Source organism: Pelophylax lessonae (assembly GCF_965119305.1).
Source record: "Pelophylax lessonae genome assembly, chromosome: 10".
Taxonomy (NCBI): Eukaryota; Metazoa; Chordata; class Amphibia; order Anura; family Ranidae; genus Pelophylax; species Pelophylax lessonae.
Genome location: NC_138777.1, coordinates 70791828 through 70810745, shown reverse-complemented (window position 1 = coordinate 70810745; position 18918 = coordinate 70791828). Strand labels below are relative to the sequence as shown.

The window sequence follows — 18918 nt, the reverse complement described above, 5'->3', positions numbered from 1 at the left end:
AGATAACCCAGTTCTGTTTAAATGTAGATAAATATACTTTCTCTGCCTATGCATCTTAAAATGTTTTTTTATGCTAAAATACCATTTGCCAGCTAATTCAGACCCATCATCATACTAAAAACATTGAGACATCACAGCTGCAGACCTATTCAATAATATGTATACTGCAATGTAATATAACCCAGAGCAACCAGTTTTCAATAAGTATAGTCGGTTCAGAGATGAGTTGTGATTGGTTGCTAGGGCACTCTGTAAGTTTAAAATATGGTTCTCATCCAGGGGAAATGGGGGAGGGGGTCAGAACTACTAGCAAAAAGTAATTTAGCTTGAAAAGCACCTTTAAAAGCAAAGTAATAGTGTACAGTTAATGTGATATTTACAGTAATTTAATGAGGTTAAAGCAGACCTATCCTGAAAATCTAAACTTTGGCTAACAGGGATTCCTTAACACAGTTTAATGTGTCAAAGCAAATAGTATAAATGTGTTTTCAGCAAATAGTTCCTGATTAAAAGACACAGTTTGCTTCCACATGCAATGGTGTCTTAGCATCCTCTGTTCTTCTAGTCTCACAGTAGCCTATGGGGAATTCTACATCATCTGGGGCATATCCTGCCCACTCCTTTTCATTACATTATTGGTGTCTTTAGGACTTGAAGTCTGGAAGCAGAGAATGCTGCTTGGAGATAGCTGGCATCTCCCCAAAAATGATGATAGTAATGGATAACAAAGTGAGCCTAGGCTAAAGAGCACCTGCATTACTACTGCAAGTTTTATATCATTCACTACTTGTCTGACACTGTTTGAAAGGTTATCTAAACTCAAGAACATTTATTACATTGCAGCTTACAGTTCCTAGATTTGGTGGCTGCATTTATTTATTTAACATTTTTGGCAAGTACAGAAAATACCTGTTGATCCTGCCAAAAATGCAGTGTCCTTTTAACATCCTATGATCTGTGAGCAGAAAAATATTATCTTTCTTCTGTAAACTACCGGATTTTTCGGACTATAAGGCGCACTGAAAATCCTAAAATTTGATCAAAAACCAGGAGTGCGCCTTATAATCCGGTGCGCCTTATATATGAACCTTGAGTATTGAAGGGATCTCAAAACAATTTCTGTTTCACATTGATTGATGAACTCCGATACAGAGGATGAAGAGTTTGAAGGTTTCATGGAAGATGAATAGAGCCGACTGTAAAATAAAGCTGTTTAAAAGTTTAATAAAAGTGAGTGCCTTTTCTCTGTATTTTTTTTAGTGTTTTGATTCTTTTTAGGCTGCGTTTAAAGGCTACGCCAAACCATGAAAAATGTTTGCAAATTGAGCACCTGCCAGTAAACCTAGTGCGGATCACCGTTGCACAAAAAAAGTGCGCCTTATAATCCGGTGCGCCTTATATATGAAAATAGTTCGGAAATTTACTGTTAACTGATACTGCGCTTTATAATCCGGTGCGCCTTATGGTCCGAAAAATGGTACTATTAATCTCTGCATCCCCGGTGTAATGGAGATAAAGAGAGGAAGACATGTTTGAAGTCCAGCCTTTGTGAAAACCATGGCTCCTTCATAAATACAGTGAGTGAGCATAACCACCACATCTAAGGACTGATAAGCTGCTATACATTAAATTATTGTTTTGGAGTTTAGATATGCTTTATGAATAAGGCTTTCTGAGTCTAGGTCCCCTCTAAGCTTTACATGTTTTATGCACTTGGATGTAGATGAAGTTCTTGATCCACATATCAACCATTTAGGGTTAGCTGTTAGCAAAAAAAAAAAAAAAAACTTAAAAAAAAAAATTAATAAATAGACAGACTGCTTAAAAGATGGCTGGCTGACCGAGTTGAAAACAAATGGAAGACAAAAAAAAAAGGAAATGTGAGTAATGTTCGGAGTATAGCAAATGAGGTTATACACAGCTATGTATACTATTCCAAAATATAAGAAGCCCTTGTAACATTTCTGTCTGACATTCCAGCAGCAACTGAAATTATATAAAGTGTATGTACGTTCCACAGGTCTGGAAACATAAAAATGTATAAAAGAAAATTCTTAAACCAATGTAAGGTGAACAGGTCTGCTATGACCTGTCATTTCGCAGTCACTACATTCAGCAACTACAGAGTCTGTTTTCTTATGTTGCATTGTGGATGTTTTAGAACTTAGATTTGTTTCTGAATGATTTTTCTGGTCTCTTTAGAAGAAAAAAAAATGAGTGTATTACTTCTTGGCCTTGTTGCAGTTGTTTGTACTGTTGTTAAATAAACCCATAATTTCAAGCACTGCTTGTCTGATGTGCTGTCCAAAGCGATGTGAATCCTAAGGAAAATAAAAATGTATTTAGTTGCCACAGTGTTTTGTTATCTTTTTAAGTTGAGATCATATAGGAATCATTTGTAATATAAATTTCAAATGCAATTGATTTATACACATAGCATTGGCCATTTCAGTGCTTAAAGTGGAGTTCCACCCTAAAATTATACTTACCTTCATCACCTGAAAAACAAATAGATAATCGCAATTTTTTTTTTTTTTACTTACCTCGTTTAGAAGAAAATATACTCACCTTACTTCCTTCTTCCTCCCCTTGGCGGCCACGGCGATTCATCACTTCCTGGCTTTGCAATGATTCCTAGGAGCTGAACGTCATCGCTCCCAGGAATCAATGCGCCTGCACCAGCCCCGACGTCAGTTCCGGTGCAAGCGCCGTCATACCTTGCTAAACACCTTCTGGGCATGCCCAGAAGCTGTGCAGGGATGACGCTGCGGCACCGGAAGTGACGGCGGGGCCGGTGCAGTGCATCGTGGGACCGAGAAGACGGAAGAGGACGCAGAAGAGGATCGCGCTGGCTTCAAGCTGCCCACACCTGAGATGGCAGCGCTGGACAATACTTTTTCAAGGTAAGTATTTCTTCTAAAAGGTAAGTGCAACCCGGGACAGATCAGAGGCTAGCCATTGTGGAATGTACTAGCCCTGACTGTCCCGGGGGTATTTTTATTAAAAAAAGTATTCCCAGGGTGGAACTCTACATACAAGTACGTACATAGAAGTGACTATAACAGGCTCTGCCCCTGAAGGCGCTCACAGCCTAATGTCCAGGCCACCGTCATACAGACACACACTGGGATTGGCTGAATAACCAACCTGTAAGCATTTGGCTTACGGGAGTAAAGTAAACTAGCCAGTGGAAAGCCCACATGAACATGAAAAGAACATACAGGCATACCCCACTTTTAAGTACACAATGGGACAGGAGCATGTATGTAAAACGAAAATGTACTTAAAGTGAAGCAATACCATTTTTCATTTCTCAATGCATGTAAATACACTAGCTCCATAGGAAATCTTGGTCAGCTTGACATGGCACTGCTCCCAAACCATAAGTGACAAGGACACCAAGCTTGGGCAGCATGTTAAGGGGATCCAGGACTATAACATGGTAGATTACCTAGGCAAGCTGGCCGGCCACAAATAGGGAGCACCGAGAGGGGACCTAGGACTACAACATTTCCTAAGTTTGGTATCCCTGTCACTTAAGGTTTGGGAGCAGTGCCATGTCAAGCTGACCAAGATTTCCCATAGATGCCAATGTTAAAAACCGGGAGTAGTGCCATGCCAAGCTGACCGTACTCGCGAGTGTATGTAAAGTGAGTGTACTTAAAACGGGGTATGCCTGTACAAATTTTTTGCAGGTTGTTTCATTTGAAAGAACTGAGCCCATAGCCAACAAAGACACCATGCTAATATCAGTTTGTTTAGTGGATGTCAAGAGCCAAACTAAATTCTATTCTCTTGGGTATACATCCCAACTATTTTTGGGCAACCTAGTCATGTGGGACATCAAACTTTCCTGTGTGATCTGGGTCTTTTAGTTCTCCAGCCAGCTGAATGTGCCAGACCCAGACCCAAATCGTATCAACTGTCAGCATACAATGGAGTTCCTTAACAAAATCACTATAAAGCCAACTTCGTAGAAAGAGAACCCACACCTATGATCTGTACCATTTTGCAATAGTAACTAGTCCTATAAAAATAAAAGTTAGATATAACCTAGTCTTAAAAAAAACAACCAAATCCTTCTCTTGGTTCCTCCCAAGACACCCTGCTCTCTAGCTCCCACATCACCTCTTCCCATGCTCGCCTCCAGGACTTTTCCTGAGCTTCTCCTATCCTATGAACTCCCTACCCCAATCTTTTTGGCTATCTCCTACTTTGTTTGCTTTTAGACGATCCCTTAAAATCTTTCTCTTCAATGAAGCCCCCCACCTAACAACAGTATTTTTTTTCTCCATCAGCTCATCCCCCACAGCCATTACCTTTTGTATCAATGGACCCACCCTCCTAGATTGTAAGCTCTAACGAGCAGGGCCCTCTGATTCCGCCTGTATTGTCTGCCCTCATGTTGTAAAACACTGTGCAAACTGTTAGCACTTCATAAATCCTGTATGATAATAATATTAATTGCAACAATAAAGCCATGCAGGCATTACCGTGTATTTATAGCCAAAAGTCTGTCAAGTTTGTATTGCTGGGAACTGGCAGGTGAGATTTGTTTGTCCTGGTGACTACAGTCACCAAAAAAGAAACTGATGGAAAATCCCAAATTATACAGTTGTCACAAGAACAGGAGATGAAGAGAAATCTCCCAATGTGGACACTTATTCCAGTGACAACTTTCAAAAAGAGGAACTCTTCTTACTGGTGAATCTATCTCATCTCACTTCCAAATTGGCAGGAACTGAAGGGAAATTACCCCAAGAGAAGAGAAACAAAAGTTAAACTGACAGAGGTTTTCCTTACTCTATTAAAAAAAATAAAACATTTTGTTCAAGTTATATCGGCAGTATAGCAAAAACAAAGTCAGACACCACACTTGCATGTCTAAATTTGACTTTCCAGCCACAAGCCACTGTGAGTCATTAGGAAACTGTCACACGGTTATTTAGTTCCTTTTGCATTATTTTACCTTAAAGTGGTTGTAAAGGAAGAAGGTTTTTTTTTTTACCTTAATGCATTAAAGGGGAAGATCTGCTTTTTCTCTCCCCCCCCCCCCCTCCTCTCCTATATTTGGAAGGTCTTTTTTTTTTGGGAGGGGGAGGGTGATGTTAATCGGTATCTGCTTCCACTTCTGGTCGCATCATTGCTGTAATCTAAACGGAAGTCATACCCCCCTTTCCCCACAGCCTCTTGGAACACATCACAGGTCCCAGGAGACTGCGGGACCATTCGGGAGAAGCAACGTGGCTCACCCATGTGCAGTGGGTAGCCGGCTGTGAATCCACAAGGAGTCACAGTTGGTTGCCCACAGGTAAAATTCCAGCACCTGGACCTGAAAACTGGCAAAGACCTGGGTCGAATGATGACATTGCCGGATCCGGGGACAGGTAAGTGTGTGTTTTTCATAACTGCTAACTTTAAATTTTTGTTTATAGGGTGAAGATCCTCTTTATTATTAGGATGTATAAAATAGCACAAAATGCCAAAAGCATCAATCTGGATTCCATTTTTTTTGAACAGTAAAAGTTTGAATAATAATGGCTGTTAAGACTTGTCTAAGACAGGTCTTCCTTTGGACAGTTCTATAAGTAAGGTCAACTGCATTCTGTAAACCTATTCCATTTTAACAGAAAACATCCCTCCTAAAACTGAACTTGGTTTTGGCCTGATAATAATAATACAGTGAGCAAATCTGAGATGGGCGCATATTTTTAGTATCTGTGTGTTAGTCTGAAATATGCATGTTGTGGTTGGCAGAGAAGACCAGAAATAAACAATGCAGCCCTTAAGGGAAATTTTGTCTGTTCTAATAAATCCCTAGACTCTTGGTAGGGGGCCAAAAATACTCTCTAGTAGATACTCAGTGAGTAGTCTGCTGCCTAAAGCTAAGTAAAGCCACATGAACTGAGATATAATTAGACTTATTAAAAAAGGACAAGCAGGTGTACTTACAGCAGCCCACTGAAATTCACATCTGGTGGGTTGCTCTAATTGGTTCATGTCTGGTGGGTTTGCTGCAGTTTTGGGCAATTGTTCTATGCTGTTCTATGCTAATAATAATAATAATGCTAATAATAATAATAATAATGCTAATGTTCTATGCTAATGACTGAGCAATGAAGAATTAAATAGTTAGAGGGTAAAATTTGAAAGCTGAACTCCAGTGTACTGAATCTCCCCTTCTTTCATTTGAACAAAAAAATTGTGTATACAATTCCTTTTTCAAGGCCTTTCCTGCCGGTACAATGATGTTGCAGGTTCTTCCTCATCTCTATAGTACTGTGAGCCCAGGCTGATATGATAACGTACCCCCAGAAGGTGCGTCAATGATAGCCTAGGCTCACAAAAAAATTGGAATGATGCTGGTCCAAAAAAGAACTCCATCTAGTGGCAGAGTGGAATTTATGCGGGGCACAATGCTAGACTGAAAGTAAGTATTCCAGCCAAGGCCGTTTTGTTTTTTTTGTTTGAATTCCTAGTTTCTTTATTTTTGCATTCTTTATGCTTCAGGGTGACATATTTCAAATGGTACTGTAAATGGTTTATAGCAGTAATTGTGAGCTGGATTTAGTTCTTTGTTCTCTCTGTAAGACTTCTTTCACATGGGCCTAGCTGCTGATTTCACATTGATGTTTCTCTTCATCGAGGTGTCACTGCATCTAAGGGTCGCGGTTGCATCGCAGTTGTGGTGTAATCCTATTCACTTCTATGGGTTGTGGTGGCAGGTGGTATTGCCTGCCGACCACAACATGCTCTTTTTTTTTTGCCACTGTGAAGCACAGCTATTCGGCTGCAACAATGTCTATTGGGCTGGATAGCGGCCACTGCCTGGTTTTGACAGGCAGCTGAGGCAAGTTATAAAAATGCATCAACCACCTGATTTTGCTGCCTGACAGTGTCCATGTTATAGGGCCTTATTGATAACATGCCGCATTGTACGTTTCTTAAAAAACGTAGACAAGAAGAAGTTGCTTAACATGTTACTCCATCATAATTTTGCATATTTTTTTATGTTAAATCTGTGTAAATTCTCCTATGCAGCCTCCTGTGTACTATAAATCAGTATACTGTACTCAAAAAGGCTGCTGCCAACACTAAAAAGTGATCCCACACCTCAGTGTAGAACTTACCACTTTACTGCAATACTGCTTATTTTCTCTACCTAACGAAAAAATGTAACTTATAAATAATGGCCAACACAATGCATCAAAAACACCATGTGATCTTGTGAAATACAGTGCTTTAAGCATATAAGAGTCCTAAATACTATTCCCATGCTCCACCAGGATTCACTCCAAAATCCACTCGTTTGTGTCATGTGTTTTGCCAACCATGCACGCTATGCTCTCACCTCCAAATGTTGACCTATATATCAAGCAGGTCACACAGCCTTACCCTTTTGGGTAATAAACCTCAGTTTCCTCCTCTCCACTAATTGAGCGACCAATTGTCTCCAACACCCTTTGATATCTTCTAAGGTAAACTTGCAGCCTTTTCCCCTTAAAGGATAATAGCTTTTACTCTCACCTTCCCCTGAATTCATCAAGAGATTTGTTCTCTGACCAAGGAGTTGACATTGTAGCTCATTTGCAGTTATCCATTCTTGCTGCCATAAGCAGGTTGTGTGAACCTGTAATTTTATGTATGTTGAAGACAGGGCTTCTTTAAAGAGGACCTACAGTCTGGTAACTTTGTTTCCAAGAATCTTCCAGGATAGCGGTGGCCGGGCAGAGGAAAGTAACAAGACGCCTTATTTCACGAGATCACATGGTGTGCAATATGATAATGCTATAATGCACTTGTGAAGCACCAATTGCATTTAATGTCCAGCATACAGGTAATTTATTTTTATCTCCTATGTAATAATTATTGATTAAGGCCCCTTTCACACAGGCGGACCGTTCAGATCCGCCTGTCAGTTTGTTTGGCGGATCTGAACGGTCACCCCATGCATCTCTATGGGGCATCGGATGTCAGCAGACATGTCTGCTGACATCCGATCCGTCAAATATGGACGGATGGAAACCCTATTTTCCATCCGTCCAGCGGATCGGATCGGATGTGATCGGATGAGAACGGACAGACGGTCCGTTCCCATCCGATTCCCCCATAGAGATGCATGGGGACCTGACAGCTGTGTCTCTGCACACAGCACGGAGACACAGCTTTTATCCTCCTGCTCAGCGGGGGATCGGCGGATCGACCCCCTGCTGAGAAAAACAGAGTCCGTCCGACGGACTCCATATGTGAAAGAGCCCATATTGTGTTGAGCATGAATTATATGTTACATTCGAGTTAGGTAGAGGAATATTGCAGTGTTGCACAAGAGTGGTAAGATACATTTTTTAGGTTAATGACTAAGGTTTGGCCATGACTCACTGACATCTTGCATGTCGAATGAAGATTTCAAATAAAACTGGAATTTTCTGTGTATTTGTGACACCCCCTTCCAAACTGCCTGGGTATCGTGAAGATATAGTTAGAGATTTCCCTGTAGTTTCACCTGCTGGTGAAAACTTGTACTGCATACAAAATACTAAGCTAGAGAACATTTTGGATGCAGTACAATTGAGTCCTATCCCATTACAGGGGTAGAAATTCAAAATGTATTTTTTTAGTTTACAAAAGTGTTCTGGTAACTGGGGACCCTCTCAATCCCAACCAGAGAGGGAAGGGCCAATTATTTTTAAAAAGTTGTCTCATGTTTTTTTAAAATTACCAGAAGTTAGGGGATCAATTCTACGATAAGCCTCTAGCAATACCAATCTGAAAATGGAGACGAGACTCCACAACTACTAGTCATAAAGGAAGCAAGCATATATTATACTTACCGTCTCTGGACTGGAGAATTTGCTTGATATGTGGAAGTTGATCAGGTTTTCACCAACAATGATATAGGAGACACCGTATCCATCATCAGCAACCTGCAAACACATCAAACTGTTATCAGGAACTCTTTAGTAATATACTAGAAGATAATTCGAATGTATTGACTTTGATGTCTCACATACTGTAGTAACACAGATGACCCCCCTGCAGCAGGGAAAGGAGGTACAGCTAGAAATGAAAATAAACCCTTTTGACCCCAGTAAAAAAACTGCAGGTAAAAGCACAAACAAATCAAGTATTTTTAATTCTTATTTGCAGTCTTTTCCCTTTCCATAAATAATTTTATACTCACTAACAATGTGCCTTTGAACTTGCTAGCAAATCTGACTACTTACAGCATTGCTGTCTGTGCTGACCCATCTCCTCTGTCCCTCCCTTCACCTTCCTACCTAACCTTTTATGTAGCTGCTGGGAAGGAGCAAAAGGGCAATACTATAGAGCGGGGATCCCCAAACTTTCTAAACAAATGGCTGGTTTACTATCCTTCAGACTTTAGGGGGCAGGAGTGGCCAGTGGAAATAGAAAATGCCTCAGCGTCAGTGGGAGTAAAAAATTACACAGTGACTGTAGTCAGTAGAAGGAAAAATAATGCCCCATTATTTGTATTGGTGGGAGGAATAGTGCCTAATTGTTTATATCAGTGGAAGGAATTATGCCCCATTGCTGGTGTCAGTGGAAGGAAAAATGCCCCTTTGTTGGTGTCAATGGGAGGAATAGTGCCCAGAGGGCCAGATAAAGGCAAGCAAAGGGCCACAGTTTGGAGACAACTACTAAAGAGTGTAATATGAATGACAGCTCTGAGTCTGCTGATATCAAATCCAAGATGGTGGCAACCAGTAGAATATTTAGGACTTTTGCATGTCTAAAGAAGGGAGGCTTTAAAAGGTAAATACAGTGAGGGGAAAAAGTATTTAATCCGCTGCTGATTTTGTACGTTTGCCCACTGAAAGAAATGATCAGTCTTTCATTTTAATGGTAGGTTTATTTTAACAGTGAGAGACAGAATAACAACAAAAAAATCCAGAAAAATGCGTTTAAAAAAGTTATACACTTTAATGAGTGAAATAAGTATTTGACCCCTTCGCAAAACATGACTTAGTACTTCGTAACAATCACAGAGTGGCAATCACAGAGGTAAGACATTTCTTGTAGTTGGCCACCAGGTTTGCACACATCAGGAGGGATTTTGTCCCACTCCTCTTTGCAAATCCTCTACAAGTCATTAAGGTTTCAAGTCTGACATTTGGTAACTCAAACCTTCAGCTCCCTCCACATATTTTCTATGGGATTAGGGTCTGGAGACTGGCTAGGCCACTGCAGGACCTAAATGTGCTTCTTCTTGATCCACTCCTCCTAAGTTAAAATGCCCAAATTGGGCTCAAAGTGTCAATATTTTGTGTGGCCACCATTATTTTCCAGCACTTCCCTAACCATCTTGGGCATGGAGTTCACCAGAGCTTTACAGGTTGCCACTGGAGTCCTCTTCCACTCCTCCATGACGACATCACGGAGCTGGTGGATGTTAGAGACCTTGCGCTCCTCCACCTTCTGTTTGAGGATGCCCCCACAGATGCTCAATAGGGTTTAGGTCTGGAGACATGCTTGGCCAGTCCATCACCCTTATCTTCAGCTTCTTTAGCAAGGCAGTGGTCGTCTTGGAGGTGTGTTTGGGGTCGTTATCATGTTGGAATACTGCCCTGCGGCCCAGTTTTCGAAGGGAGGAGATCATGGTGTGCTTCAGTATGTCACAGTACATGTTGGCATTAATGGTTCCCTCAATGAACTGTAGCTCCCTAGTGCCGGCAGCACTCATGCAACCCTAGACCATGACACTCCCACCACCATGCTTGACTGTAGGTAAGAAACACTTGTCTTTGTACTCCTCACCTAGTTGTGGCCACAAATGCTTGACACCATCTGAACCAAATAAGTTTATGTCAGTCTCATCAGACCAAAGGACATAGTTCCAGTAATCCATGTCCTTAGTCTGCTTGTCTTCAACAACAAACAACCTCTGGATATGACGTTGAGCACATGCACTCAACCTCTTTGGTCGACCATGGCGAGGCATGTCCTGAGTGGAACCTGTCCTGCTAAACCGCTGTATGCTCTTGGCCACCGTGCTGCAGCTCAGTTTTAGGGTCATTGCAATCTTCTTATAGCCTAGGCCATCTTTATGTAGAGCAACAATTGTTTTTTTCAGATCCTCAGAGAGTTCTTTGCCATGAGGTGCCATGTTGAACTTCCAGTGACCAGTATGAGAGAGTAAGAGCGATAACACCAAATTTAACACACGTGCTCCCCATTCACATCTGAGACCTTGTACCACTAACGAGTTATACGACACCCGGGAGGGCAAATGGCTAATTGAGCCCAATTTGGACATTTTCACTTAGGGGTGTACTCACTTTTGTTGCCAGCGGTTTAGACATTAATGGCTGTGTGTTGAGTTATTTTGAGGGGACAGCAAATTTACAGTGTTATGCAAGCTGTACGCTCACTACTTTACATTGTAGCAAAGTGTCATTTCTTCAGTGTTGTCACGTGAACAGATATAATAAAATATTTACAAAAATGTGAGGGGTGTACTCACTTTTGTGAGATACTGTACATAAAATAAGCATGGTTTGGTTATAGGGTCTCCTGAAAGTGCAGATATTTTTTTTTTTTTATTTTGGATTTCCCAGAATTTTCTGTTCTGCTAAAGAGACAGCCAGGAAAAAATCCCAAAAACCCTTCCAGACTTTATCCAAGACTAAAAAAATAATTTTTAGATATACTTTACCTTTACTACAGGACTACCTGCTTGTGAAATATGGTATAGTAGGGTAACCACGCAATAGCTCTTTGGAGTTTTTGATCACTACAATTACATTGCAAATTAAAAGAAACAGTCAATCTACTTACAGGTCCAAAGCCACCGCCACTTGAAACATTTTCTGGGAACTTCTCTAACTGGAAAAGGTGGACCTGCTGCTGTGGTGTCTGGCTGGTAGACAATCTCCAGGGCTCCGACAGGACCTGTGAGAATTAAATGTTGACATTAGTATTATCCAAGTAACCATATAATGACTGCAAAAGGATTCAAATTACAGTACCTGAATCTTAAATTAAATAGGCTACTAAGCAGTTCATAGAAGGCGCAGCTCAGTTCTCAGTTCCAGCTGATCAGATGTTACATTTTGGCATGGAACTGGTAGCTTTAAGTAAAGACATTTCATGCACCAGATAAGGAAGGTTTGCTACCATAAGGGTTAGTTTAGGTGTTAAAGCCCATTTGAAGTATCTGTGAAAATCAAGCAGGCAGTGAAACAGTAAGTGCTGTAACGGTTACCATTGGCCTTTGATTGAAATGTATAAGTTATAGCATCATCCCATGTAACTTATTCATCCCATGTAGCCTGCAGCTGAGGACTGCTTTTGCATCAGATCAGTGGTCCAACCTGTCCCTTCTATGCCAAAGCATGCAGTGCTGCAATCAACAATTCTCACACTCCCTGCTGATTAGATCCCTAAAGCTTTAAGGGCTCATCCACACAGATGTTGGGGCCCATAGACCATGAATTGGCCCTTGGTTTATGTGGCTTGAGTCACCAGGTAGGGAAAGGAAGTACTAAAAGTCCCACTTCACAGCAAAACCCTGGGAGAATTCTGACAACCTCAGTCTGGACTCCAACCAGCCCACGCCCCCTCCCCCATCCAACGCGTTTCACTTTGCCCATGGAGCTTAATCACCACCAGGTACTGCATGCAGGCAGCCCATGTAAGTGTAATTAGACACAGTGGCTGCATGGACACAGGCGCTTGTCCTACATTAACAAACAATTGAGTTTCATGCTGGTTAATTTGGCGATCAGCCTCTTCCTACTGCCCTCTAGCAACACAGCTTCATCCCTCAATGTCGCCATCCCACCAAAACCACTGAAGAGAGCCTGACCCCAATGATCATATATGCTTTATTGATCTACATAGATGTGAGCTGACATTTGTCTTGCTTTTAATAAATCAGAGTTTTAATCATACTGCACTTAGTCCTTATACCTACAGATTTGCTTGTTTCACTCTAAGGGTGCTGCCACTGGTGCTAACCCCGGTTAAGTTTACATTTATGGTCTTATGAACTATGGACTTCAAATATTACTATATATTCATTTTGGACTTCAAATATTACTATATATTCATTTTGTGATTATCATTGTATGGTTTGCACATTTTACATCCCTCTAGCGCCACTATCTTTTCTTCTTACTCTTGTGCTAATATAAATGACTGCTAATTAAGGAAATTAAACATACTTCTTTAAGGAAAGGAGAGTCAACCCCCAGGTATTTTGACACGACATAGAGACAGAAGAGGTGACGATCAATTCCAGCTCCCGTCATGGCCAGGCGGTACATCTGTTGGTGTTTCTCTGCTGCTGCCTTGAATAACTTAATTTTATTTTCATTCTGCATGAAAAAAGTGATTTCAATTAAACATCTTAGTTCTCTGATCATCGGTATACAGGTGTAACACAAGGATCACATTGGTACCAGTATATGAAAGTCACTTCATTATTCTAGTATTTAGGAAAAAAGAATGGGGGTAACCACTAGATAGATTAGAACATAGAACAGTCTTGCAGCATGGGCTCTCTTCCAGTAGCCTATACAGAAATAAATGTGCAACCCCAATATAATCCAGTTTAAAGATACTGTAATAATGTACCAAAATAATTGGAATTAAAACTGGAGTGATCATAATGGCCAGCTTAAGCCACATTTACAGGAGCCAATGCTTTGGCCTGTTCACATCTTACGATTTAGGATTGTGGACAGAATTGCTGAAATTCTACCCATTATCCTAAATCGCATGACAAATCACAGCACAACGCAATGCATGCCTTTAGATGTCATTATCTTCAATAGCACCCCAAACAAGATGCGATTCTACCAGGATTATCACGCAGCATTTATGGCAAATTGTGTGAAGCTTGTCACCCGAAAAGGAGCAGAAGCTTCTTTTTTGGGTAACAAACGTGCATAGGGCAGCCTATTCAAGTGAATGGGCTGCCTTATGCAACAAACAGGATCGTGTGAAAATCACAATGTCAAAATCGCGTAACAGGATCATGCATTCCATTTTACATAATGATGTGAACGGGTCCTTAAAGTGGACTAACATTAGATATACTTTTTCATGGATTTTCATGCTCTACAGGCTAAGCAATGTGTAGGATGGATTCACACCTAGGAATTTTCCCCAATGCAATTTCCAATAAAAATTAATGGAAATGCAATAACAAGCATGTCATTGCGCATTGACTTGCAGTGTTGTGTGTTTTCAATGAGCATTTGATGCACGTAACGATGTGTTCAAGTGCGTCATTAGGCATCAACATGTGCCATTACAATTTGTTATGTCATCTCTCTTTATGTATCCATATCTCATTGTTTATATATGTATCCATTCAATAAAATGTTATATGTCCAGTTGATCTCATTTAAAGTCCCATATTTTTTGTTTGTGTTTTTGCATGTGCCATTACATGTTTTGACACATGCCTTGAGACGTGTTTTGATGCAATAACATTTCTGTTAATGGAAGACACGTCAAGTAATCATGCAAAGGTGTGAATCTAGCCAAAGTGTAACACCTACATGTATTTATTATTCCTCACAGAGATCACACTACTTCTAACAATGTCTTCATCTGCTGTACTCTTCAAAAGGACAGTGCCACCTTTTTTCAGGCATCATCCAGGGCCAGCATCTACTTCCTGAACTGAGATGACACAATCATGTAAATCCTGGTCCCTTCCTGGCTATGGTATCAAATGTCACAGATCACCCTCTGATGCATCCTCTCACTTTGGGGTTGATTTACTAAAGGCAAATAGGCTGTGCACTTTACAAAGTGCAGTTGCACTCTGTAACTGCAGTTGCTCTAGAGCTTAGTAAATGAGGTAAAGCTTCACTTTGCAAAGAATACCCAATAACATGCAAGGAAAATTAAAAAAAAAAAGAATTTTTGCTTGCATATGATTGGATGATGGAAGTCAGCAGAGCTTCTGCTCATTTACTAAGCTCTGGAGCAACTGCTCTTGCAAAGTGCACCGTGTATTTATCTTTAGTTAATCAACCTCTTGTGACTTCCTTCATAGCCTGACCACTGAGGAAGATGGGACTGAGACAATATTTCCATCTGCCTGCAGCAGACTGATGGCATTATCTCAGCCTAGTCAAAGTAATTTGCCTTGAGTTCAAGGACAACTTTTTAATGATATGAGAAACTTTATAGACCATAATACTGCTACTCTATATTGTGACATTTAAGGAATTTCTGTAAAAGTTGCTGAAGGGACTGCTTTGGGTACTTACACTTTGTTTGGGATCTGCCATGGCCAAAACAAATTCACTGGATTCAATAGTACAGGAACGTACAGTTTCAGTCCTGCCTTCCTTGAATAATCTGGTCATGGAGGCCTCATAGGTCAGACAGAATTTTCCTTTGTCCTGCAGTGAACAAAAATGAAAAGACATGTGAAGTGATCTGATATAGCCCTCATACCTTTTATAGACAAAACTGCAATAACCTCAGCAATGCACAGAGAAGAGCCTCTGAACTAAAACATTAGAGTTTTGGATTATGATGTAAGCAATGTTTAACCTCCCTGGCGGTATGATTGTTTCCGATTTTAGGTGCTGAAAGCGGTACAATTATTTTGCATGTAATTCTTAAGGACGAGCAGGCCAAACCAACTATTCACATATAATTTTTTTTTACTGTGCGTTCTTCTTTATAACATCTCGGGTATGACAAAGTTTGAAACACAAAGTCATAAATTATAATATAATAAATAACTATAAAAAGTTAAAGTATATATATATATATATATATATATACACACATACACACACACACATATACACACATATATATATATATATATATATAGTGCACTAAAACTGCAGGCAAGGGCACTGGGGGGCAAACTAATGTCAATTTATTTTATTTAGTAATGTAATACAATAGGATTACAATATATCAGTGTGTTTGTGTGTTTTACTTTTCAAATTTGCCGCCGGTTCCACCCCCCGAGCACAAAGCATCAGGCGGAAGATCCGGCCGCCGTATGCTTCAGGAATACATTGCGGGATCCCAGGGACAAGGTAAGTAACCTCTCTTCCAGGATCCAGCGATTCTCCCTGTCGATACCCCGAGTGTGGCTCGGGGTTACTGCTAATGGCACTGATATTCCACCCCGAGCCACACTTGGGAATACTGCCAAGGAGGTTAAACTAGGAACAAATTGACAGTTTTCATGAATACAGCTTATTTGGATCCATTGTATTGCAAGGCTTGCAGAACAACTTTCGCGAGCAAGCCCTACAGTCAATTTAAGCACAGCCATTTATCCCATCAAAGCTTACCCGAAAATGTGCCAGCTGAAGAGCCAACTGGACAAAGGCATCCGGGCTTGTTCGGGTTTTCTTGATAAGCCCTTTGCCAAAATTTTCAAAAGGAAATGAGTGAAAATCAACATCATCTGCAAGAGCTTTGGCAACAGTCATGGAACTCTCAATCACGCTTTGGCACTGAAACAAAGAAAAGGAGGCAAAATGTTAACCAAAGGTTGGTCACGAACTCCCATTGGTTCAGTTGTAAAAGATATATTCATGTGCACCATACAATAAGTGTGACCAGGCAGTTGCCAAAGGTGTGTAAAAGAAATTTGTACATCCTGTACATTATTATATTTTGTATGTATTGCACACTGCACTCATTGTGCACACGGCACTAATAATGTTTTCATTACATGTTCTTTCGAGTCCCGATTAGAATGAGCCTGCTTATGTTACGCCCCTTGTTACCATAAAAGTACAATTGTAATATTAATGTGATACCTATGTAATCATGTGTATAAAAACCTTCAATTGCATCACATAAAGCAGAACAGTTATTTTGGAAAGATGCAGAGTGTATCTTTTTGTGTCTGTTCCCTACTGCAGTAGTTAATAATTTGGAACCACTGATTAATATGAGGATAGGAGTTGCCTATCTATAAAATGTCCAGAACAGGTGGCACAAGATGGCGGGACACTGATCTATCATTTATTCTGCCATGCTGAATTTCGCTTTTTGGCCAATGGCGAGGTGATATACTGAATTAAACACCTATTTTTCTTGACACCAAGGAATGAGTGGGCGAGAGACTCACAAGTTGTGTAGTGAGTGGAAGCTCTCAGACAAGCTGAAACATGGGCTGCTGACTTCCCCCTGCATGGCCTGCCTGGCACCCTGACTTTGGAGGAGCCTGACCCCTGTATGGGACCAAAGACTAGTGGTTTATACGGTTTGATGGTGGATACCCTCTATATTTATGCTGACCAATTGTCCAAGCCCTGGAGATTTAGTGGAGAATTATCCCTGGATTGCCCTTGATGTCTCCTGAGTTTCCTGAGTGATACCCTTTTGGCTTGAATTCATTTATTTCTGGTAAGCAGTATATACCACTGGTGGCGGTCACTGCACAATTTAGTGAATACTGGAACCTTCATTCACTGTTTCTTGGGATTTTTCTGGATCAATTAAGATACTTTATGAATTTCACTTTAAGAACATTTATTTTGGACACTTTATTTATATATAATTTTTACTTTATTGTTTGGGTGACATCACTTTGTCACTTTTATTCTATAGTGCAGAGAGCCTGTGGTGTCAAGTGAACCCCTAAGAGTGGTGTCCTGGGGGGTGTCGGAGTAACAATATAAGTTTGGGGCCCCGCTGTGTGAAACTGGACTAGGACAGGACTCAAGCAAACAAGGATTTCCGAGCACACTTACCAGCTAGCCTGCAAAACCACCAAACTGCTCCCCCATACAAGGCTGGCCTGAACTATGGACAATAATCCACCCTGTTAGCATCATTTGGATGATCCCATAGCACATGAAATCACTAAACTATGGACTTTGTTTATGGACTTTGGCATAGAGTTAGGACTGCAGTACACAGAGGAGCCTTGTCTTAGATGTTGCGGCTTACGCATATATTTGCAAATGTGTGCAAACAAAACCCTCTGTTTTTAATGTAAATTGTTAGACAGGTTTCATTTGGTTGTTTTTCAGGTTAGCTGTTAAGTCTGCTGTGAAATCTTTGCTTGTTTGAGATGTGCATTGCCCACAATGAGCACCTTACTGCTAGTTATAGGTTGGGGTGGTTGCCACTTTTTTGTGCTAGGATATAACACCTATGGTTTTTTCTGCACAAGGCCTCATGAGCTAGGCCTTTTGGCTGGGGCCGGAGCATTTTTTGTTACCAGGCCACAAGACCTAGCCTCTACATCTGTAAAGGCATCTTTTTTATTTTTGCGCATTTATTTTTATCTCCATGTGTGTCACTTAGCACTTATGTATGTGTTTCTTTTAACATGGATAGTAGGGTGTTGGTCTTTAGGCCTACCCTGAAGACTGGGGCAGGATGTGTGGCTGTTAGGTTCTTTGCAACCCTGTCTTCAGGAGAGCCCCCCACCTTGTACTCATTGGTCAGCTTTGGCTGTCCATGAGGACACTTTTTCCACATCTACCCCTTAATGACAACGTGAAAGAAGTTTGTTTGAAATCTTTACAAATTTATTAAAAATAAAAAACGAAAAAAGAAAAAAAAAAATCACATCTGCATAAGTATTCACAGCCTTTGCTATGACACTCAAAATTGAGCTCAGGTGCATTCTGTTTCCACTGATCATCCTTGAGATATTTTTCAACTTGACTGGAGTCCACTTGTGGTAAATTCAGTTGATTGGACATTATTTGAAAAGGCACCTACCTTTTTATATAAGGTCCCACAGTTAACAGTGCATATCAGAGCACAAACCAAGCCATGAAGTCCAAGGAATGGTCTGTAGACCTCTATCATAGGATTGTATTGAGGCACAGATCTAAGCAAAGGGTACAAAAAAATTTCTGCAACATCGAAGGTCCCAATGAGCTCAGTGTCCTCCATCATCTGTGAATGGAAGAAGTTTGGAACCACCAGGACTCTTCCTAG

General features: G+C 40.7%; 1 protein-coding gene across 2 annotated transcripts in view; it reads right to left on the bottom strand.

Annotated features, from left to right (window-relative positions):
- Positions 1 to 1788: 1788 nt before the first annotated feature.
- CPT1A (carnitine palmitoyltransferase 1A) overlaps positions 1789 to 18918 on the bottom strand; it is a 104073-nt gene continuing 86943 nt past the window's right edge. For both annotated transcript variants that reach the window (XM_082270011.1, XM_082270012.1), the window contains exons 14-19: positions 16302 to 16466; positions 15249 to 15383; positions 13185 to 13337; positions 11797 to 11910; positions 8832 to 8924; positions 1789 to 2321 (exon numbers count right to left, since the gene is read on the bottom strand). In XM_082270011.1, the coding sequence (XP_082126137.1) occupies positions 2223 to 2321; positions 8832 to 8924; positions 11797 to 11910; positions 13185 to 13337; positions 15249 to 15383; positions 16302 to 16466 (759 nt within the window). In that variant the 3' untranslated portion in view covers positions 1789 to 2222. The remainder of the gene's footprint in view (positions 2322 to 8831; positions 8925 to 11796; positions 11911 to 13184; positions 13338 to 15248; positions 15384 to 16301; positions 16467 to 18918) is intronic.